The sequence below is a fragment of the Eublepharis macularius genome, chromosome 18 (genome assembly GCF_028583425.1).
Source record: "Eublepharis macularius isolate TG4126 chromosome 18, MPM_Emac_v1.0, whole genome shotgun sequence".
Taxonomy (NCBI): Eukaryota; Metazoa; Chordata; class Lepidosauria; order Squamata; family Eublepharidae; genus Eublepharis; species Eublepharis macularius.
The window spans coordinates 21720131-21743608 of NC_072807.1; the positions used below are offsets into that span (position 1 = coordinate 21720131).

General features: G+C 44.4%; 1 protein-coding gene across 2 annotated transcripts in view; it reads right to left on the reverse strand.

Annotated features, from left to right (window-relative positions):
• PCSK6 (proprotein convertase subtilisin/kexin type 6) overlaps positions 1-23478 on the reverse strand; it is a 105976-nt gene that overhangs the window by 55559 nt on the left and 26939 nt on the right. For both annotated transcript variants that reach the window (XR_008598534.1, XM_055002543.1), the window contains exons 3-8: positions 13077-13187; positions 11833-11976; positions 10618-10694; positions 8942-9030; positions 1704-1876; positions 7-219 (exon numbers count right to left, since the gene is read on the reverse strand). Coding sequence is in view for 1 of the 2 variants with exons in the window: in XM_055002543.1 (XP_054858518.1) it covers positions 7-219; positions 1704-1876; positions 8942-9030; positions 10618-10694; positions 11833-11976; positions 13077-13187 (807 nt within the window). In the remaining variant the exon portion in view is untranslated. The remainder of the gene's footprint in view (positions 1-6; positions 220-1703; positions 1877-8941; positions 9031-10617; positions 10695-11832; positions 11977-13076; positions 13188-23478) is intronic.

Here is a 23478-nt window from a genome sequence, read left to right on the forward strand (position 1 = left end):
GCTTACAATTTGACGCTCGTAGAAAGCTCCGCTGCTGTAGGTTGTAGCGAGGGTGGACGCGCATTCCTCCAAGTACCACGGTTTGTTACCATTCTCGGTGGTACTGCTGACAGAGATGGTGTAGATGCTGTTGGTGTATCCGTCGCAAGAGCAATGGTCCCCTTCTCTTCCACCATTTCCGGAGGCCCAGACAAAAATAGAACCTCGCCCTTTACGGCCCTAAGTATTTATTTTTTTTTTAAAAAAGTACACATGGAAATAAATTACAGGCAGGGTTGACCTGTCAGATTTGCCCCTTCTTTCCCTCCCATCTCTGAACATATTTCCGTGAAGCTAAGTTTTGGAAGACTGAAATAGTAGCTAAGGAGATTTGACAGAGAGAAACAAGGCTTTGAGGGTAGGATATAAATATTTTACATAAATAAACAGGTTCTACTTGACACAGTTCTGCCTAGAAATATCTTAAGTTAAAATAATCAAAGCAAAAATAAAAACCTCATGCTAGAATTTTAGACAATGTATACCCAGATCTCAAAATCCTTTCTGGTTAAGTGATGTGCAACACTCGCCACTGTCTGTAGGCAAGGAGAGGTCTTCCACCCAGGGGCTTGTGAGAGAGAGGCATCGTTTTCCAGGATGGGCTGTAGATCGCTGATGATACGTTGGATAGATTTGAGCTGGGAACTATAGGTGACAACCAGTGGTGTTCTGTTGTTGGTTCTTTTTGGTTTGTCCTGGAGGAAGCTGTTTCTGGGTACTAGTCTGGCCCTGTCGATTTGTGTCCTCACTTCATTTGGTGGGTACTGTTGCCCCAAAAATCGGCACGGCCAGACTAGTACCCAGAAAGCCAGACCTCTCCTTGTCTACAGACAGCCCCCCAACCTTAAACGACTTCTCACTAACAACCATGAACCAGCTAACAGAGTCACCAACACAGGGGCCAGACCTTTCAACAGACCCAGATGCCAACTCTGCCCACATATCTACCCATAAAATACAATTACAGGACCCAATGGTGCCAACTACACAATCTCTGACTCTTACAGCTACTCATCATCCAATGTGATATATGCCCTTACGTGCTAACAATGTCCCTTTGCTCTGTACATAGGACAAGCCAGCCAACCTCTGTGCAAAAGAATAAATGGACACAAATCTGACATAAAAAATGGCAATATCCAGAAACCAGTGGGAGCACACCTCAATCTACCAGGACATTCCCTCAAGGACTTAAAGGTCACCATAGTTCAACAGAAACATTTCAAAAGCAGAATCCAATGGGAAGCTGCTGAATTGGAATTCATATGTAAATTTGACTCAATCAGACTTGGATTGAATAGAGACTTGGGATGGTTATCTCATTACCCAAAGTAACTTGCCTTCAGGCATTCCATTCAGATTCAGCTATGGAGGGGAGGGGTCACACCCAGCCTGGATTGTGCACTTCACCTCTTTCATGACTTTTGCGACTGATTTGCATCTACTCCCCCCTCCCCTCACCACCTATATTTCTCTGGCCAGTTTCTTCATACCCTCCATGCATCTGATAAAGAGAACTGTGGTTCTTGAAAGCTTATGCTACTATAAAGTTGTTTAGTCTTAAAGGTGCTACTGGACTCTTTACTATTTTGTGACTACATATTAACATGGCTAACTCCTCTCAAGCTAAGAAGATATTTAAGCCTTGTTAAGCCTCCCCATACCTTCTTGATGCCTTGCTCAAATGCCTGTTTGGCCAAAGGGCCGGGTCCGTCCACCATCCGGCCATCATCGTCCGGCCCCCAGCTGGCACTGTAAATGTGAATGTACTCTGGGCGGACACCGATCGCTCTCGCTTCGACAATGTCTGTGACGTCGCCGTCTAACATGCGAATACCTAAAAGTGCACACACATCCGGAAAAAGAAAATATCCAGAGATTGTCTTCAGAGACTTTGATGAAAGAGCCAAAGGACAGCAATCAAGGGCTTTGTTTCAAAGTGCGCCTGAGGAACGAAAGGCTGCATGCCTCACGAATGGCTGTACACATGGAGAGCTGCCCTAAATGAGCTTGGCAAACATAAGAATTGCCAGCTTGTTTTTGGCTGTCTTTCCTTTCTCTTATCCATGTCACTAACTCAGCTGCAAATGGTTTTCTTGGTCCTGTAGAACAAGCAACACAAAGCCTGTTTGAATGAGCCTTCGATTACAGACGCCAGGTTTGGAATGACAAAGAGCTTTCTTCAAGCCTTGTTCTGAAGCCTTTGTTATCTCCTAGTTCAACTTCCAACCTTAGCACCATCCCACTCTCAAGTACCAACTCTGGAAATCTGTCAGTGAGCAGAAAACAGATGGTCCAATGGATAGGTGAATGTGGACAGCCTGAGATCTTAGCCTTGGCCAGAGCAATGTTGGTCAGGTAAAGTGGCCGGGCCGGAGGCCGAGCTTTTTTTCAGCTGGAACACGGTGGAACGGAGTTCTGGCACCTCTTGAAAATGGTCACATGGCCGGTGGCCCCGCCCCCTGATCTCCAGAGGGGAGTTTAGATTTCCCTCTGTGCCGCTGTGTGGAGGACAATCTAAACTCCTCTCTGTCTGGAGATCAGGGGGCGGGGCCACCGGCCATGTGACCATTTTTGCCGAGGGTGATTTAAACTTTAAAAAACTCCCCCCTTGTTCCAGCTGACCCAAAGTGACATCATTGTACGGTCCTGAGTTTCACCACTGAGTTCCATCACCTCTTTTCCCAGAAAAAAAGCCCTGGCCGGAGGGATATCCAGGTGGGATCTTCCAGGCCCTTTTTGGCACCTGACCCCCTACTGGGCTACAGTTTAATAAAACTTCTGGGTTTCTGTATGAAACAAGGAAAAATGATTTGTGGTTTTGATTTTTAAGTAGACAAATTTGGGAAAAAATAAATAGAAGGGGGCAGTATTGAAAAAGGAAATTTTGGAAAGATTAAAATTTAAAGTATGATGTTTGTGAAAATATGATAGGCGTAGAGAAAAATGGAAAATGAAACATGTATTATTGTTTTATTTTTAATTTCTGTCTGTCTTTCTTTTGTATGCTTTTTTCTTTATTTCTTTCCTTTATTTCTTTGCCCTTTTTACTGGGCTAAAAAAAAAAACACTTCTGGGCCATCCACAGAATTACCTGCTTGGCTGACTGCTTCCTTTCCAGTTGCCAGTCTCATCAAGAAAATACATGTTAAGAGAAAGCATTCCCAAACTAAGCACACCTTGTTTGTGTGGAGTTTTTAAAGACAATACAGTCCATCCTACAGTCACTCCATTGGCTACCCATCAGTTACTGGGCTCAGTTCAAAGTTTTGGCTATCTCATACAAAGCCCTTCATGGTCTTGGTCTCTCATACCTGTGGGAGTGCTTTTCTCTCTATGTTCTGCCGCAGCAGCTTCGCAAATCTGAGCAAAATCAACAACTAGCCGTACACATGCATTCCCTGTTGTGGTGCCCACTTTATGGAACAGCCGGCCTGAAGAGGTCAGGAAAGCTCCCGCTCTCCTGGATTTCTACAAACTGTGCAAATCCAAATTATTTAGGAGCGCTTTCTTATAATAAGAGTGTGCTGTAAGGAAATAGTTTAGCAAGAAACATTGGTACAGGGATAGGGTCTCTAGATACCTACTGGATAGTTCTACATTTAATATTAATGTCTTAGCAATCTGCTTATGTTGTGCTTCAGCACTGTTTTTCAGGACTGCATTGGATTTCCGCTTGTTTTGTTTCAGCGCTGTTTTTCAGCTTTGTATCATATTTCTGCTGGTTTTCAAATTTCTGCTATCCTTAGTGTTAGTGGTCAGACCCCAGATTAGAAATGGAATATCATAAACTCCCCTTCTTTATGTACCATAGGCCCAAGGCACTGCCTGGCCCAGAGTGGATGTCAGCCAGGTGGAAGTCTGGAAAATTACCAGAGTGTGAGTCAGAGCGGATGACTGACGCCCCTCCATGCCCCGGAGAGGGATGCATAGCTTAGGATAATGAGGTCTCCCAAGAAACTCCCAACTCATCTTGTCAACACCCAACCTTACTTCAACCTCCTCCATTTACCCTAATCCAGCAACACCCAAACTATTCAGCAAACCTGGTAGCTTTTCCTATACAGTACTCAAAGAGTCAGCAAGTGCCATTTTCACCTATAGTTCACCTCAGTTAGACCCATTAAGCCTCTTCCAACTCCATTGTCCACCTCTGGAGACAGGAATCAAGTTACTGTTTGGGGGACAAAGACGTCAGCTTTTTACCCTATAATTGGACTCCCTGGACACCAGAGAGTGTGAGTGTGTTCTGGATCCGTCCTCATGCCCCAAAAACCATTTGGGCATCTTCTCTTCTTCTCCTTGTGAAATGCTGTTCATTTTGTTGCTGCCTCTGAGGGACCCCTATCTTCAAGACTGGTAAATACAGCCTTCCCGAAACAGCTTTCTCCCCCTTTCCTCCCTAAGCCATGTGTGGTTTTCTGCATGTTTCCTCTTTATTTCTCTTCAATAAAAATCTTTTCCTGTTAAACATCTGTCTGGCTTATTTGTGAGTTCTCTAAGGGAATAATCTCCATAAACATAGGAGGATAATCCTATTTACCCCCCTTGCTTGTCTCCTTAAGCTAATTCCTCCAACTAATTGGGATACTGCCTATTTGGGTAACATTACCCTATTGTAGTGTTTATTGACTGTCCCAGCTGTTGATTGTATTGTATTATTCTATGAAATCATCTTGATTCTCAGTGAGAAAGGCAGACTATAAATATCTTAATTAAACAAATAAATAATTATCTGCTCCCTGAATTGGGTCCAGAAAGTAACTGAAAGCCAGTGCCAACTGTTGCAACAAATACTTTGGCTCACCATAGGCAAAAGGTGAGCCACAGAATTCTATGCCCGCTGTCTCATCCATACAGTCTTCAAGTGTCAGCCCCAGATGAAGAAAACTGCAGTAGTCCAACACCAAAACATGAATTACCAGGACAAAATACCAATTTGGCCAAATTCATGGTGAAATGGAACCACAACTAACATAACAGTTTTACTTTGCAAATAATACATACAAAAGAAGAAACCAAGCATTCATTGAAATGTTAAGACATCAAAGCCATTCCAGTTTTTTTTTTTACAGAGGGATAAACCATTAAGTATTTACATATCTTCAGTATATAAACTTCCTAGATTGATTTTGAAAAAATAAAGCAATAACCAGCTGTCTTTAGAAGAAGAGAAGGGAGTTAGCTTAATCAGGAAACCTCTCGCAGAAGACTGATCAAAATGAATGGAATCCATTCAACAGCTGTTCCTGTTGGATCGTGCCCAGAACCTTCTTCGCAGAGGAGTTTTAAAAAAAAAATACAAAAGCTAGTTCAGAGCAAATAGGGAAGACAAAACTTTAAACAAATAAATAAAATAAGAAAAAAAAAGAGCCCGGTCTTGGAAATAATCTATATATTCTCATAAGCATGAAAGCCAATCTCAAAATTTCTGGAGGCCTGACTCATCCTTTAGCAAAGAGGCAGGATAGATTATTTATCACAGTTCAGAGGACTGCTGTGGGTGGCGGACCATTTCGGAAAGGAAGGGCAGCGGGCTGCAATTTTGTTTCCTAATATAGCCAGGCATGACAGCCTGGGCTTACATTTTTTTAAAAAGCAAGCATGTTTTCTTGCATATATTTGCCCTTAAACAACTACAAAACGACAAGAAAAGTGGAGAGATTTAATCACAGCTACAAGCTATGTTGCGGACCACAGTCAACTTAAACATATTTCCTTTTCAACTTTATCCCCTGCTAACAAAGAACAACCTTAAATGTTTAACAAAAACACTCCGGTCAAGCGGAATTGTCACCAGTGCTTTCCCAAGTTTATGGCTGAAATTGCAACCGGAAAATGACTGTCAGGGCATGATTTCTTACCAAACAGTTTGCCCAGAAATAGGAGACGGCAGCTCTATGCCATGATTTTTGCAGCAGTTGCAGACATCTATTTTTCTTGCTCCTAGCACAGCTGGAATTGTTTGAGTATTTTCATGTTTGCATTTGTAAGCCACTTTGAACATGATGGAGAAGGCAAGGTAGACACATTTTTAAAGAAATAGATCTTCAGAGCACTACATTTCTTGTTTTTTAAAAAAGGTTCCAGTCCTCATAGTGACCAAACAAAGTTGAAAAAATGGTGCTAAAAATTCCAAAGGGCTACGCTAAAAGGAAAATCCATTACGGCTGGAGATGAGCAGTATTCTGCCAGTCTCCAAAACCACACATCTAGCTCACATCAAACAGGTACGGTATGGCAGGAGCTTCAGAAACAGGAACTGTTTGGACTACAGACTATTAATTGCACAACAGAAATGAAGGTACATAATGTCAGGTTCTGCCATGGGCGCCACCCGGTAAGACGCTGGCATGCCTGACTTCTGCCTTAAAGGTCCTTCAGGGAATATGCGGGATCCCACTCTGTGGAAGGAGGGAGGATATACCTCACCTTCTCAGTCCAACCGCAGGTCCCTTCAACCTGACATAGTCCCGGCTGCCTTCCACGACAGCTGTCTCCATCCAGTTGTTGGTCTTACTCCTTCTCTTCCTCTTCCTCTTCTTTCCTCCACCTCCTTCCAATGCAACAAGTGCTGAAATTGCCTGCCATCTCTCTGACATGTGTAAGAGTTCTCCTCACTTTGAAAACACTTAAGTTCTACCAATTACTTCCAAGGCAGTGAGGGCCACCGCAACTTGACTTGTTTACGGCTAAAAAGTGAGGCAGACAGAAATGCACTTTAAAAATAAGGTATATGAACTGAGATATAAATAAAGCTATCCGAACGGGAGGGTTGTTTTCCAGTTTGCATCCTGGACGATTAACTCAATCCATGGATGTTTCTTGCATGCTGTAGAGCGTAACTGGTTCTGGCACCCAAAGCAGCAAAACTTGGCTAGTGTCCCCTTTTTTTTATGTGACTCACTTTTCATGAGCTCTAATTCATTAAAGCTTCTGGAACAAATATTGTTAATCTTTAAGGAGCCACTGGGCTACTGTTTAATTTGGCTACAAACCGAGTAACACAGCTACCCCTCTGCATAATTCTATGTTTGTGTATTTTTAGGAGTTCTGTAACTGATCTATTATTATTATTTTAGATATTTATAGCCCACTTTCTCCCCCCTCAACAGAAACTCAAAGTCCCATTTTCTCCTCACAACCACCACAAGAGGTAACTTAGAGCCAAGCTACAAGTGACGCCTTACACAGGTTGGACACTTGTCAGCTTCCCTCAAGTTTTGTTGGGAAATGTAGGCATCCTGGTCTTGCAGCTTGGCTCTCCATTACAGCTGCAAGACCAGGATGCCTACATTTCCCATCAAAACTTGAGGGAAGCTGACAAGTGTCCAACCTGCGTCAGACATCACTGGTAGCTTGGCTCTTAGACTGAGAGTGACTGGTCCAAGGTCACCCAGCAATCTTCCATGGCAGAGTGGAGATTTGAATCTGTGTCTCCTAGACCCTAATCTGATACTCTAACCACTACACCATACTGAAATAAAATGTAAAATTATGATGTTAGAGGCGGCTTTAATCCTAGTATTCCAGTTCGAGATTACTCCGGGGTCTCCCACTATGTCTCCCTTAGACTCACTTTAATTTGTCTTAAACAGTCCTTTGATGTCTTTCAGTCAGCTTTATTAAAGCAAACAGGGCCATGCATATAGGACAGAGAAAAAAAATCCCTTAACTCCTAACCACATAACATCTGATGCCGTTAGCCCAGCTAGCCATCAAAGCCTCGGTAAGCACAACTGCGAGGGAATCTATAGTTTGTCAGACAGAAGTAGAAGGTTAAAGAGAGGAGATGGGAAGGAGAAGGAATAAATCAGCCATTTCCCACAGTGTAAGCAATAAAAGCTTCATCTGGTGGATGGCTTTAAAGAGCTGGTGGAAGGGAAGAAAGATGGGCCAGCGTTCCTCTTTTTGTTTATTGAGCGGTAAATGTATTTTGCCCTCGGCAAAGGAGGAAAGGAAATGGGAGAGCAGTGAAAGAGCTGTGAGGAAAAAAATTAGATTGTAGTTTTCAGAGTGTGATAGACGGACTCCCCACCAAGCAGAGCTCTCTCTTCCCTGGTTTGTGTTTTTAGCTATTTCAACTGAATGTGAAATTTTATTTAATTTATGTAGATATTTATACCGCACCTTTCTCCTCAAGGCGGACCCAAGTTGGCTTACATCATTCTCCACACATCCATGTTATCCTCACAACACCCCTCTGAAGTAGGTGAGGCTCAGAATTTGTAACTGGTCCAAGGTCACCAGTGAGCTTCCATGGCAGAGTGGGGATTTGAACCTGGGTCTCCCAGATCTTAGCCTGACACTCTAACCTCTATGCCGGCTTTCTGCCACGTGCTGTCTGCTTCCTTCCACAAAATATAAGCAAACTTTCAGTCAATTAACACTGCTTGAAACCCTCATGATTCTGGCTCTCTCTCTGACATAAACAAGGACGACAAACCCAAAGGTGTCACTTTACTGCTAAATTGTAGGCCTCTTGGCAGAGCAACAAAACTACAATTGTAAGGACTCAAACCCTGAGCTTCCTGGACTGGGTATTGGCACATCCTGTTTGGAGAGCTACTCAAAAATATAGAGGAAAAAGGAGGCACCCAGCTTCTCTTCCCACACACCACCCATCTGGTTCCTCCAGAGAGGAAGAAACAGACCCAAGGGGTGCAAAAAATCTGAACATCAAGTCAAAAGTGATTGCTGCCAGTCACCACAGTTCTCTAGGGGCACAGGGTGGGGTGGCTCTGTCCCTTGGTGTATCTCTGCAGCAATGCCCCATTCCTGTCAAGGTGGCTCACAGCCCCAGCCTTAGAGTAGCTAAGTAAGACAAGGAGGTGCTGAGGGAACAGGAGAGTGGACTAGCAAGGATCAGGGAGCATAAGACGCCGCCTGGACATGGCCTTACCTCCGATTCTTGCGTTGTATGCTATTCCCACGATGCAATTGGAATTATTTGCCGAGGCTGCTACTTCTCCAGCGCAACGAGTGCCGTGCCTAGGAGAAGAATTCATAGCATGGTTATGTGGGAAACACTCCTTTATGCAAATCAGCAGGACTACTTGATGTAGACAGTAGAAAAGTGCAAGAGTTCAGTAGCAACTATAAGACTAACAAAAGATACCTGAAGAAGTGAGCTGTGACTCACAAAAGCTCACACCCTACCACAAATTTTGTTTGTTTTATAAGTGCTACTGGACTCTTTCTCTTTTCTGCTGCTACAGACATACTAACATGGCTACCCATCTTGTTGGAGACAGTTTGGTCTTTATTAATAACCTTTTCGTCCTTTCCTGTTGAAACTACTATTTTGACAGAGGGAATGGGGGGCAACAAAGGGCTTTTTAACCCTCTATTTCCCTGTTTAAAACAGTCACCCCTGAACTGCTTTTACCTGAAGTATGGGGGGGGGGTGCTTTTATAATCATGTACTAGGTAATAGGCAATGTGTGATTCCACCTTTATGTACCCAGGGAATAAATGGGCAACTCTTACATACTCCACTTTTCTGTGTGTAACCAGGGCCTCAATATGAACCCTCCTACTTTCAGTGTGCCAAAGTTTTCGACCACTAATCCACTCAATTAGTGAAGCCTTTAAAAGATTAATGTCATTAAGGGAAGAAATTCACAGAAGGTCCACATTTTTAAAAAAAATGCCTCTAGCTTCATCCAGCAAGTTTGGAGAACGTATTTTGCATTGCAGCCAGCCATCTGCAGATTCTGCTATATTAAATCTTGCTTTTTTTTGCCCTGGGAGTCACACCAGCTAACTTCTCACACCAAATCTGATCGTAACGGCTCAGTTCAGACAGCACACGAAACCAAGGTTCAGAAACCTTAACGGAGGTTAGGCACAAAACATGAAACAGCCAAGCTGCAGCCTAGGAAAGCAAAATCAGAAACTATGCTTGGATGTGAGTTAGCAGGAACCATGGATCTGTAGCCTGTGGCCGGATATGAAGTATGAATCAACAGCATCAAAGGAATCTGAAAATCAGACGTGTGCATGAAGCACAGCCAGCAACTAATTTGCCATAGATTAACAATATTTAATAAGACAAAAGTATAACAACATGTAAACTCACACACACTGAGTTCGACACACTCTGTGACTTTTCTGCAACTGGTTTTCAGATAAAGGTTTCTGTAGGGAAATTCTGTAGGGAATTTCTGCCCATCCTAAAAGGAGTTGTTTAGCTAGAGGAGCGCAACCAGAAAAGATACGGAATCGATTCTAGTTCCTTCCTTCCCTCCATTCTTTCCAGTTCTTGGAAGTGTTGGTGGAACCAAATTTTAAACCCTTCACTTTGAAATAAAATGCCAGTTTGGCCCTTGGAATGCAAATTAACCAACTTAGCATATTTTTTTCCTAAATTGGGGGGGGGGGGGGGTTAAAAAAAAGAACGACTTGTAGACCTTTTTAGAAGTGTTTCAACTCATGGTCATTTCTGGGGAAAGCGGAACAGTCGTACAAGTTAGCTATTTTGTCCGGATGGTGCCTTAAGAAAAGTCTTGAGTTCAGCTCAGTATGGATCAGATTAAAACCTGTTGTCTGAATATTAAAGCAATCAGCCGGACCTACTTATTCTCATTGCTGGCATCATAGCGTGGTGTCGGGTCTTCATCACCTCCATTGACATCATAGCTTGCACGCGGATCCTGAAAGCAGGGGAGGGGGTGAGTTGCCCGCATTAGTAAAAAATAAACAGTGATAAATGGAAACAAAGGATAGCTTTTACCACCAGGGAAATAACAGGAGACGGTTATACGATGATGGTAGAAAGTCTCAAAATAGAGAGTCTATCTCCCTTAGCATGATGCTGCTAATTTTTGCCAGGGAGATAAAAGCCTCAAACTGATACCCAGAGCAGTACCAGAGGGGCCAGCGACCAGAGAAGATATATTGTCGAAGGCTTTCACGGCCGGAGAACGATGGTTGTTGTGGATTTTCCGGGCTGTATCGCCGTGGTCTTGGCACTGTAGTTCCTGACTTTTCGCCAGCAACTGTGACTGGCATCTTCAGAGGTGTAGCACCAAAAGATAGAGATCTCTCAGTGTCACAGTGTGGAAAAGATGTTGGCAGGTAACTCAGGAAGGTGGGTTTGGGCTGAGTCATCCTGTAAGAGTTTCCCAGGGTGTGGGATGCCAGAGAAGAGACAACCATGCCCACAGGGAAGCTGCATCTAGTTCACTCTCTGAGGACTCCAGCTGTAGACAGCCAGTGTGGTGAAGCGGTTATAGTGTCGGACCCAGGTTTGAATCTCCACTCTGCCATGGAAACTTGCTGAGTGACCTTGAGGCAGTTGTACACTTTCAGTCTAACCAACCTCACAGGGCGGTTGTGAGGAGAAAAGCAGGGTATAAATGGAATATGTAAGTAAACATATAAAAGAGCCAGCATCATTCAGGGTTTAGAGTGCTGGAGTAAATCTGAGTTCATCCAACTACTCTCCCCTTCTCAGTTTAAGATGCAGGGTTATTGTGCAAATGAAATGGAGAAAATTTCCCAACGGGGGGGAAAGTGGCTGTCAGTAGATAACACAAGGACATTATATAAGCCCTGCGAAGGGAGTTCTGTGCCTCCCGGACATATGCTGGTCCTTTTCCGCTCATCCCCACATGGCTGCGAGCAGAAAAGAGCCAGTGTGTGACAGGGAAACACAAAAGTCCCATTGCACACCCTGATACAGAGGCTTCATGCTGTTCTCCAAAGAAACACACACCAGCACTCTGTAATGTGTCGTGAGGCCCTTAAGAGATATCAAACGATGCTTCTAGGGGCTCCTGTTTTACTCACATAGTTTTGGACAAGATCAGGGTGCTGCTTCTCAATACCGTCGTCGAGAATGGTTATCACGACATCTCTGCCCGTGTAGCCTCTCCGCCAGGCTGCCAGAACATTCATTTCCGACCGGCAGTCGCTGTCGTTGTCTTCGCAGTGCTGAGGACCAAAATAAAGGACAGCAGAGGTTTAGCTATTGCTTCTCCACACTTTCCACATACAGGGTAACAAGCAGTATCACCACATGGAAGAATCTGTGACTGAGAAAGCCAAACTCAATTGGGGATGGATGGGGGAGAACTGCCAATACCCTTTACAGAAGGAGTTTCACTGAGAGCCAATCTACAAGTGACACCTGACACAGGTTGGACACTTGTCAGCTTCCCTCAAGTTTTGATGGGAAATGTAGGTGTCCTGGTCTTGCAGCTTGGCTCTCTGACTGCTGTCCAATGGACTTTTCAACCGTCACTTGTCCAACATTCCGCCAAGCTGCCTACATTTCCCATCAAACCTTGAGGGAAGCTGACAAGTGTCCAACCTGTGTCAGGCGTCACTTGTAGCTTGGCTCTCAGACATCTGATGTACTCTACTTCTGAAGACAGGCTATTAAACAGCCATTGGCCTGGTTGCTAACACTGACACTTTTTTTTTTACCTCAGATACTATCCTTTAAAGCTGTACCAGGAAGAAACGGATGGCTTTGTCCACCTTTCCTACCATGGTCCTGTTCTGCTTACATTGTTCTCCTCTCCTCCATTTTACCCGCACAGAAACCTGTGAGGCAGTTTAGGCTGAGAGAGTGTAACTGGCCCAGGGTAACCCAGCGAGCTTCCATGGCAGAGCAAGGATTCAAACCTGGGCCTCCCACATCAGCACTAACCTCTATACCACATCAATAAGAAGGATGCCTGACATGACAGAACTGCAGAGGGTACGGGAAGAAGGAATTGTCACTCTCTTTTCTCCCACGTCAATTAGACATTTACAAAGAAATTATCCAGTATCTGCCATAAGAGCTGATAATTCTACTGGTCACCTGTGATGAGCCAAAATGTCCTCCAGGTAGCCAGACATGGAAGTTTTGCAAAAACTGGTTTTTGTTTGTTTCTTATAAAAACGTTTGTCCTTGCGAGCAGGGACGAGGGCCTGCTTGTGTGGTTGAGAAATGTGCTGTGTGAAGCAGGCATGAGAAAAAATGTTGAACAGCTTTATGGCATGCACACACACACACACATGCACGCGGCCAAGTGTATAGTTACCATGTACCACATTTCAGGCCAGAGTGGGTCATTGAAGGAAACAAAAGAGTGGTCGCTTCGGACGTATCTTTTGACTCTTCGTTTCACTTCTTGTTGCTGCAGCCATTTGACCTGAGGGGAAAATATCAAATAGGAGTTTTAAGCGGTTACCATTTTTTCATAATAATGTTGGACGGTGTGTGTGTGTGTGTGTTACTTTAAAATCCTGGCTTTCAGTTTTCTAGAGGTGGCTCACAGCAAATTTAAGACCAACAAAAAGAGCCACCGTTTTTTCTCCATGTCAGTCTTACAATCTAAGCAGGGCTACAATCTCACAGGCCTCCCATGGAGGAACTTCCACAGAGAAGATGTTACTACAGAGAAGGCATTGCTGTCCCGCTTGGATCCACCTGTCTGACCTTGGAAGTTGGAACACAATTGCCTTGATTTTGTATTACTTAAACATCATTTCAGCCAAAAAGAATGCCACAACTCTTCCCAAAACAAAGATAGCTTGCTCAATCAAAAACACTTTTGAACATGTGGGTGTGTGGGGAGGTGGAATTCTTGTTTTAAGGATCGAACTACGTGCATAATTGGAGTTCTGACATACTAATTTTAGGGGAGGGAAAGGGAAAAGTATTTGGGGAAGGGTTAATTTGGCTTTAATCTGTGACGTTTTAATAGCTACTACTAAGCCACCTTGAGCTAAGAGGAAAGGCAGGGTATAAATGTTTTAATAAAAAAAAATTGGTACTACGAAGTGGTCATTGGGGAGGAGGGTTATGGATCAAAGCTGTAATTTGGACCATTAAGATTGCAATGTAAATCTATCCCGTACTCCCTGCCCAGTAATCAAAACTACTCTATCATATTGCTCTTAGCCCCAGAAGAGAGGTGAGGGGGAAAGACTATACAATACAGTGCCTGTCTTTTTTCCCCTCTCTTACTGAGCTTAAAACAACTTGTATATACATACTTTCAGCAGACGGAAAGTATGTAGAAAGAAGGCAAAACTTTAAAAACAAACACCATACTGCATTATTCCTCAGCCTCAATTCACATTATCCCCCACACACCCCCACACACACAAGTGCTTTTTAGAGTTAAAAATAAGCAGCAGCTTCTTCCATAAAATTTTAATATCACGTGCCATATGACCCTGAGTTTACCATTTCTCTAAGCAATTGTCTGCTCCCCCATCCCATTTCGTTTGGATTTCCTTTTAAAGCAAACCCTGGCGTGAAGAAACGACAATGTAATTATTAGTACAAAAGATGCCAAAACTCCATTTCAAGGACCGGCTGCAAAATAAAAGCAAACTTTGGTTACAAAAGGCTTCCATGTGTTTTGGTAGCAAAAGCCAAGGTAAAAATTCTCGAATGTTTCCCTTGCTGTCAGATAACATTGACAGAGCAGATGCTGAGCAGCTGTAGAGACCCCCCACAGAACATTAACAAGATAAGTTACACTATAAGCACGCTTAAAGTAGCAGGGGGAAAAATGTACGTTCATTAAAAGCCAAACAGGATTATAATACAACTCCACTGAACAGAAGCAAACCTTGCCACAAAAATGCACAGAAGAGGGAGTTAATGTTCTCTTCCCACAATTCTGGCCTCAACGAGGACAATTTCTGCAGGCAAAGCAACTGTAAAATCTGGGATTAGACTCCACAGTTGGAAAGGCCCCTGAGGGAACCCGCGGATCGGCAGCGGAATCTCAGCAAGAGGGAACTTTTCCTGTGCAAGGATTAGCCGAACATTTCCGTAATAACAAACGGGAATCCCTGGATGAAGAAAGCCAGTTCCGACCTTTTCAAATGTTGTGTATTTAGAGATTACCCAGGAACAAGTCGCGCCAGACGTTCATAATGCGCTTCATCAATTTGTGAAAAGATGTTTGAAGGACCGTAGCAGGTTTTCCCTCAAGCCTCGGTAGTTTAAGAATATGAAAATCTCAAGGCTGAATGTGTGTGTGTGTTAGAAGCAGGGTTCCCCCCCCCCCCTCACAGCTGCAGCAAGGAACCTGGAGAAACGCTACAGGTTTTCACAAGAAGGACACATTCATCTAAGCTCCGTGTGCCCATCAAACTGGGGGTTGGGTGGGGCTGGGCGAGATGGAGAAGAAGCAACATGCAGCCAGCCAAAGGAGCACTGAGAAGAGTGTCCTAGTTATTCAGACAACAAACAAGCCACATCCAAACCCTAGTAAGGCATTCAGAAGTGCGTACATGGTACTCACATAGAATCTTGCCTACTGGACCTGTCCATGGACACTTGCACATATAAGTGAGTATATGCAATGAGGCATAAGCTGTACTATGTAGAATCTTCCACACTATTGTGAACGCTGCAAACAAGCAGGGTTTCTGATCTTGTGGAAGAACCTATGAACCAGTTCGCTCATGTGGCTCACTGCGGATGGAGAGCCAACATGGTGTAGTGGTTGGAGTGTCGGACTAAGATCTGGGAGACACCAGTTCAAATCCTCTCTTTATCATGGAGGCTTGCTGGGTAACCTTGGGTCAGTCACATACTCTTAGCCTAACCTACCTCACAGGGTTGTTGTGAGGATAAACTGGAGGAAAAGAAGAGGAGGTAAGCCACTTTGAGTCCCCATTAGGTAGAAAGATAGGGTATAAATGAAGTCAAATAAAAATAAATATTGACCGTTGATATTGACAAATACTGGAGATGGAAGTGTGAATATTGTTGTTTGAAAAACTCAAAATTTGGCCGGAAGAAGACTAGCCTCGAAACGAGCGAAAGGAGACGGGGCCGGCGAAGCTTGTAGCCAGCCAGAGGTACCGCCGGGGTTCTTCCCATCCCTGTGGGAAATGAACAGCGTCCACTAACTACAAGTCTATGGACTGTTTGTGCTCCATTAAGGGCAACCTTGTAAATTCAGACCAAAAGACACAGACTGTATGTGATTATGTTCTGAATGAACTTTGTGAATGGGACTTGACATGAACACTGAATTGCTGATCCGAAGTATATAAAATAGTGAATAGTTTGTTGATTTGAAGGTGTGTTATTGTCACTCCTGTTTGCACCTCCTTGAGCTTGTGCTCTGTCTGTTTAGGGATTATTATCCCCACAACAAAACACCCTGTGAGGTGGGCGGGCTGAGAGAGCTCCAGAGAGCTGTGACTAGCCCAAGGTCACCCAGCTGGCTTCAAGCAGAGGAGTGAGGAATCAAACCCGCCTCTCCAGATTAGAGTCCTGCACTCTTAACCACTACACCAAACCACTATACCACCTGTCCAGAGACCCACTCGAGGCAGCTCAGAAAATATAAAGACATGTTTAAAATACAAAAGAACACATCATTAAACTAGCATAAAACCGTATTATTTGTTTTCAGCCATAAAAAAAAATAATAAAGCCAGCCATTAAAAAGAAACCAGGGTGGATGTTAGTGAAACAGGCCTCAAGCTAGAAACAGATGGTAGAAACAGCTAATGAAGAAAAAGGTGGAAGCTCCTAGTTAAATCTTTTTAGCCTGATGCCTAAAAGAGTAAGGAGGGGAAATCCAGAGGTGATGTGCCGCCATTGATAAAGCCCCACCTCTGGTCACCCCTGCCTCTTCTCGGCAGGAAGGGCTTGAGAAGAGAATCTTAACTGGTGGGCAGAACAACACGGCCATTTCCACACACGTTGAATAATGCACTTTCAATGCACTTTAGCAATCCTTTGGAAGTGGATTTTTTGTTCCACACATGGAAAAGCTGTTCCAAATGTTCACTAAAGAGAATTGAAAGCGGATTATCCAACATGTGTGGAAGCAGCCTTCGTGAGGAGGCAGTCCTCTGCTACACCACTGGATGTAATTTCCCCTATGGGTGTACAACCTATGCTCTTCTGAATGCCTGAATATGGCTACAGAAGCTTTTAGAAACACCAGGGAGTAGCACTTGACATGCACCACCGCTTCTTGTCAGTTGTTAAGTCTTCCTTCCTGATCTCACTAGAGGTCCTTCCTTCTGTCACAGCTGGGCAAAGTCACAGAAGCCCTTGATTGGTGGAGTCTGTTCTGAGCTTGAGTCATGGCATTTCTGCCAAAGAGCAATGCCAAATGGTTATTTTGAAATTCTTTTTATGTACAGGAAGGGACAGATGGAGGGCAGGTCCTGTTTGGAAGGTCAGTATGAGCAATTTTTAATTTTGGTGGAGGTGTCAGCACCACCCCAAATCCCACAGACTAAAGGGGGGGGAGCAGTGCCGGCCATGTGAATTCGGTCTCACCAAGGTACCGGCTTCAGATAACAAATGGAGCCCACCAGAGAGCAGTTGTTATTCTCTGTCTCAATGTTCCGACAAGCTCCTTTGTGGACTCTTTTCTCTGAAGCAGTCGTGCCTGCCAGGAAGAGAAAGAAAGCTGGCATATTTAATTGCATGCCACTATTTAACATGCCGATTTCCAATGCTGCCTTACACACAGGTCGAGACATGTACATCTGGCAGAATGATTCCCTTCAGTTGGGAAAACGAGTGGATATGCCACACCCAAGTCATCCCAGAAGTTTAAGCTAAGCTTCCAAGTCGTCTAGCCATTAAAATGGGAATGTCCTCATTTGTGATATAATCCTGATGAGAAATATCCTTCAGGAGGCTTCATATGCTGCGGCTTCCCTTCAGGGAAGTCTTGCAAAATCCATATGGGGATCGGAGAGGATGGATATTAAAGATGTATTTAATTGGGTAGCAAATTTCTAGGCCACTAATCCCTTTTGGAGAGCACTTATAAGTAAACTAAGAAAACAAGTAACACGTTAGAAATCAAAACAATTCGAATTAATTCAAGGCGATTTCATAACCTCGAGGAAAAAAACAATCAAATTTCCTCAAAGGCTTTCTGGAATAAATACATTTTTAGATGACACTGGAAGAATAAGAATGGTGCTAATTGCATCTGCAAAGGGTAGGGAGAGAGTCCCACCATTTAGGGGGCCAGGTGAGAAGTTCCTCATACAGTTCCACGCCCACTGTATTTGGGAAGAGGGAGGATTCCCACACCAATACCCTCCTTCCAACAATCTCATTTGGGAGCCAGGATGGTATAGTTAAGGTCCCCATAACCGTTACTTCCTTCACGAGTTCGCCACGAAGCCAACTCAGGCTCCACACAGACACACAGCAGCTCTGGAGAAGGAAAATGGGCCCAGAAAGCTGTTGCCGGGAGAGGGAGAGCTCCTGCCTTTCTCCCAATCATTTTTCCTCACGCAAAAACAGTGCAGGGAGGGGAGTTTTCCCATGTGCACATGTGGAAGCAGAAATGGGAAACCTCCCCCTTTCAAGAACAGACAGTGGGCACCAACACAAAATGGCTGCCATATGAGGGGTCAACCAACCACAAAATGGCTGCCACAGGCTATGGGGCCAAGTTCAAAACAGTAAGAAGTTCCAAGCTAGGTGTCATCTATAACAGAGACAACCATTTCTGAACAGGTGCTCCCTGAAGACCCTTAGGCTCTTTCTGAAGTACCTCTCACTCAAGTGAGGTAGAGGAAAGCTAGGGAAAGGAGGAAGTGAATGTCACCCATGGATGCCACACTTTGTGGATCACTGCATAATGTTGCATAGCATGGTTTACTCAATCCCAAGAAAGAAGCCATTAGCCCTTTCTTCGACCAAGCACTGAGTTGTCCATCTTAGCAAATATTACTTCCTTTCTATTGAAGCATTTACCATAGAAACACTGAGGTTAACAAAGATTACATAGGTAACGAACTTGTTAAATTGCAACGGTAAGAATATGATATCTGTTGCGGTGGGCCAGGCGGTTTGCTTTACTGTTGACCTGATACAGGTGCTCAGTAGAAAGAGCTTAAAAAATTCTGAATATGCGCTTATTGTAATCACTTTTATCATATCAAATTGCCTGGCTGATTAAGACATCACATCCTTACAACCTGATTTGCACAATCCAACTGAACTGGAATAACCAGTCAGAAGTACTAACAGAAGTTTCCCCTAACATTCTGCAGTTAAAACGTTTCACAAGTTTCTACAGCAATATGTTCCCCACTCCCTGCTCATCAGGGAACTCAAAATTGAAAGGATAATATATTAATTGGGGGTGGGGGGTGGGGAGAGGCACTTGATCTACTGGTTATGCTGGCAGAAGATCACCTGGTTTCTGGGAATCTCTGAAATGGGATGCAAATTTTTACAAAACAGCAATCTATTGAGAATCACAGCTCTACGAGCATTGAGTCACTTGGTTGGCTGGAGGGTTTGCTTTTAAAAACCACAAAACCGCAATGAACTTCTAATGTAGTGGTCTAGCCAAACTACAAGTGACGCCTGACACAGGTTGGACACTTGTCAGCTTCCCTCAAGTTTTGATGTGAAATGTAGGTGTCCTGGTCCTGCAGCTTGGCTCTCCATTTAATTTAAGTTTACAGAGCAGCAGTCTATGGGAGGGAGAACACGCAGTCGGGAGGGGAGTACAGGTGTCGGGCTCTCACTAGGCGCCCCCTTTCCCCTCCGCTCAGTGTGTGTGTGTGGGGGGGGGGTTCTGTAAACTTCAATTAAATGGAGAGCCAAGCTGTAAGACCAGGATGCCTACATTTCCCATCAAAACTTGAGGGAAGCTGACAAGTGTCCAACCTGTGTCAGGCGTCACTTGTAGCTTGGCTCTGGACTAGCATCTGGGAGACTCAGGTTTGAATTCCCCACTCTGCCATGGAAGCTTGCTGGGCTAGTCACATGATCTCAGCCTAACCTAACTCACAGAGTTGCTGTGAAGATGGAGGAAAGAAAGCCACGTTGGGTTCCCATTGGGGATAAAGGTGGGGTATAGATAAAGTACATAAAAATATAAAAAAGAACTCTCATAAACTAAAGTGATGCCATTTGCCATTCCAATTCAAGATATTATAAGACAGTTTATGTAAGTAAAGCCTTGCAGTAATGCCACACTAACCTTCTTGCATTTTAATACACCATTTTGGAGGTTTATTAGAATTATCTGCTTGCACAAGAGTTCTTGGCCCTGGGCTCCTAGCCCTGTGGTTTTTGGTTCTTTGCTTATTAACTGCTTTTTGTTTGTTTGTTTTAACTGTTTTTTTATTTAGGTGAGGTACTTCGGTAAGCCACTTTGGGTCCCTACCAGCAGGGTAATAAATTACTAATATCAAAATAGACAAGCAAAAGAGAAAGGTTCTAACAGCTCGCAAAGGCAAGGTAACCCCCCCGAGTGCAGCATGGCAAATTTCGCCCGCTTTTAATCAGCACAGCCAGGTATGCACTAAGAAAATAAGTGACTAAAATGGCTTCCCATGAACATTTATTTTGTTTGCATCAAAAGTATACTAAATCAAAACACCTGCCTTTCCAATGTAGATACGGATTCATAAATGTTTATTCAGTTCCCCTAGGGCTCAGAAACTTAATTAGAACGTGGTGGCCTGACCAACCAATCATGCCATTTTTCTTTTTTTTAAAAAGTGGAATATTCAGATGGTTGCGATTTATTTGTGTTCTGTCCTCTCCCTCCTCTTGTTATCAACTGTGTTGACACAACAAACAATAGGTTGCACTCCAGTATTTTATCTACAGCTTATTAAAAGCCAAGCAAGTATGTTCAAATATTTGAATGGGAGAACATGTTCAAGCTTCATCCTTTGGTGGTGGGGGTGGGGAGGCATCAGAGTACATAGAAGAAACAAGGAACAGACAGAACTTGGATTCTTGAATCAACTGGGGGAAGTTTATGCATTTTTCAGGCCATACCACTTTAGGCGGCAGGAAAGGAGTAGAGATGGTCACAAACTGCAAGACGAACTAAAGTTCGTCACAAATTGGGCTGGTTCGTGATTCATGAACCAATGGTTCATGGAAGCCTGTTTTCCACAACCTGGTCTGCCAGTTCGTTTGGTTCGTGTAAAAGCCCAATATACCCTTTTCCATGCCTCTGTGAAGCGGCAGGGAAAGGGGCATTTCACCCCTCTGACAAGCAGCTGATCCAAGCCTCGAGGATGAAATGTACCTTTCCCTGCTGCTGCGAAGTAGCACAGAAAGGGGCATTTAAACCCCCGGATCAGCTGCTTGTCGGAGATCTCCCCAACAAGCAGCTGATCCAAGCCAGTGGGGGGGAATGCCCTTTTCCCTGCTGCTGCAAAGCAGCATAGAAAGGGGCATTTAACCCCCCCAATCAGCTGGTTGTCAGGATTTCCCCAACAAGAAGCTGATCCAAGCCAGTAGGGGGGTGAAATGCCCCATTCCCTGCCACTGCGAAGCCCCCCCCCCCCCAAACCACAAACCAGTTTGCGAACTGGGGCAAGTTCGTGAAAGTTCATGGTTCATGAAACGGGATGAACCACGAACCACACGGTTCATTTTTTCCCCAGTTTGTGCCCACCTCTAGTAGGGAGCTGTGTGTCTGAATATTATCTGGGGGTGGGGTATACACTCCCCACATGTAGAAAGCTAGCATGATGAATAGACCAAAGTCCATTTTACTGTTGTATTGTTAAAGCTGAGCAGGTCTCTGCTAGTTCTTGAGCAAGAGTAAAAAAGCAGTGTAATAAATAAAGTATGTTTGGTTTCTGTTAATGCCTTGGGTAAAAGATCACTTGGAACTGGGCTAAAAATTATCCTCCTACTTTGCCTTCTGTGGAATGCAAATAGCCTTGTTGATCTTAAACCTTAGCCGTGATTAAGGATTACATTGTCAGTAACCATATTTAATGCCAACATAGGTTTCCCTTAAATAAGATGGGTCTTGAATATCCTAGTCAAAGAATGAACCCTGGTCCACGTTTAACCACGGTTAATGTTATTGTCGCTGTAAGGTTTCACCACGGTTAAGGTCAGTAGCATGGAAGGAAGGGATTCACATTTGGAGGGGGAAAGAACTGGGAGGTGGGGGAAGGAAGAATGTGAAATAGCAGAGTATGCCAAAAGGATTTCAGCTACAGCAACTGCAGAGACTGGGGTGTGTGCGTGTGAGTATTAAGTGTTATGGCAACCAATTAATAGCCATGAAGCTACACAGCCAAGATTCTGTAATGAATTATTTCCTAATGCTTTTCTTTCTCCTTTCTCAAGCCCGACATTACATCAAGCCAAGTACTGGTAGAATTTTATAAGTTAACGATTCGGCGTCTTGAGACAAAGTTTCAAGGTAAAACTGCAGTATTTACAAGTTCAACACACTCTAATTGTCCATGGCAATTTTTAAAAAAGTTTCCTCAAGGCAACATTTAGCCCAGGGAGGAATTTAGCATTCCCCCCCCCACCCAAAACAGAACATCATTACAAGGCCACTCCACCATACGGCAACATACTGAAGTAAATACAAGATGGGACAAGTTATAAAAAGGCAAAATGCCTTGCTGACGCTGGTGGCTGCAGACTTTGAGGGCAGACTGCGAAAGCCAAATTCTGGATGCTGATGTGATGGTGATTCTTAGCAAAATGCTCGTCATTATATTAGTTTAAAACAGATACAAAAGGAGAAGCGTCTACGTAGCGCGGATTTCTGGCATGCGCCATTAAACTCTGGGCAATCTTGCACACAAGGACACCACATCTCTCCAAGGGGTGATCTCCTGTCAGCGGAGGAGGAAGCTGTCAGTAGCACTGAGGTGGGGTTCACCCTCTTCCATCATATTCCAGCACAACGGCTACATAAAAGACAGTGCTATGGAGACGAAGGGTCGAACCTGAGTCTTCCCTTCTGGGCTATTTGTTAGAACCAGTCTATGCGTGACAGAATACTGAGAGTTGGGAGACAGCAATATTTTTTTACAGTCAAAGTACAGGAGAAGAAGCCAGAATGTAGGTCTAACTGTGTCACATCCACTCCCTAACTGTGCCCAGGAGCGGCACCAGGGTTTCTGGTGCCCACGCGAGTGCACCAGCCTGTGTGATGACGTCATGTGTGACGTCATCACGGGCGAGCGCGCAAGCAGCACGATTGCTGCGGCGGGCAGCTGGGACAGTGCGCAGGTGATCTCCCAGCTCTCCCGCTCAGTTACCTTGCGCCACCTGCCCACGGCTGCTGCTCACCTGGGGGCGTGTGCTGGCAGCAGCAGCAGCGCGGGGCGGGAGGGCTGGGAGGCTACAACTCCATGGCGCATGCTCCTGCCCCCAGCGCCTCCTCCGGCGTCCCCTCTGGCGCCCCGAACCCTAAGGCAACCACTTACTTGGCCTCAATAGGCGCGTCGGCCCTGACTGTGCCACATCCACCAGCTGCTTGTTCCACTTCCAGCTTCTATGCCACAGGTGCCTCTAAGGAGTGGGTGGGCTGGGTGAGTGGGGTCTCATTTAACCTTTTTCTTGCGTAAGATTAACAGCAGCCTGAATAGCCCAGGCTAGCCTGAGCTTGTCAGAGCATGGAAGCTACGTAGGGTCAGCAATGGTTAGTACTTGGATAGGAGACCAAGGCGGGCACAAATCAAAATATGAAC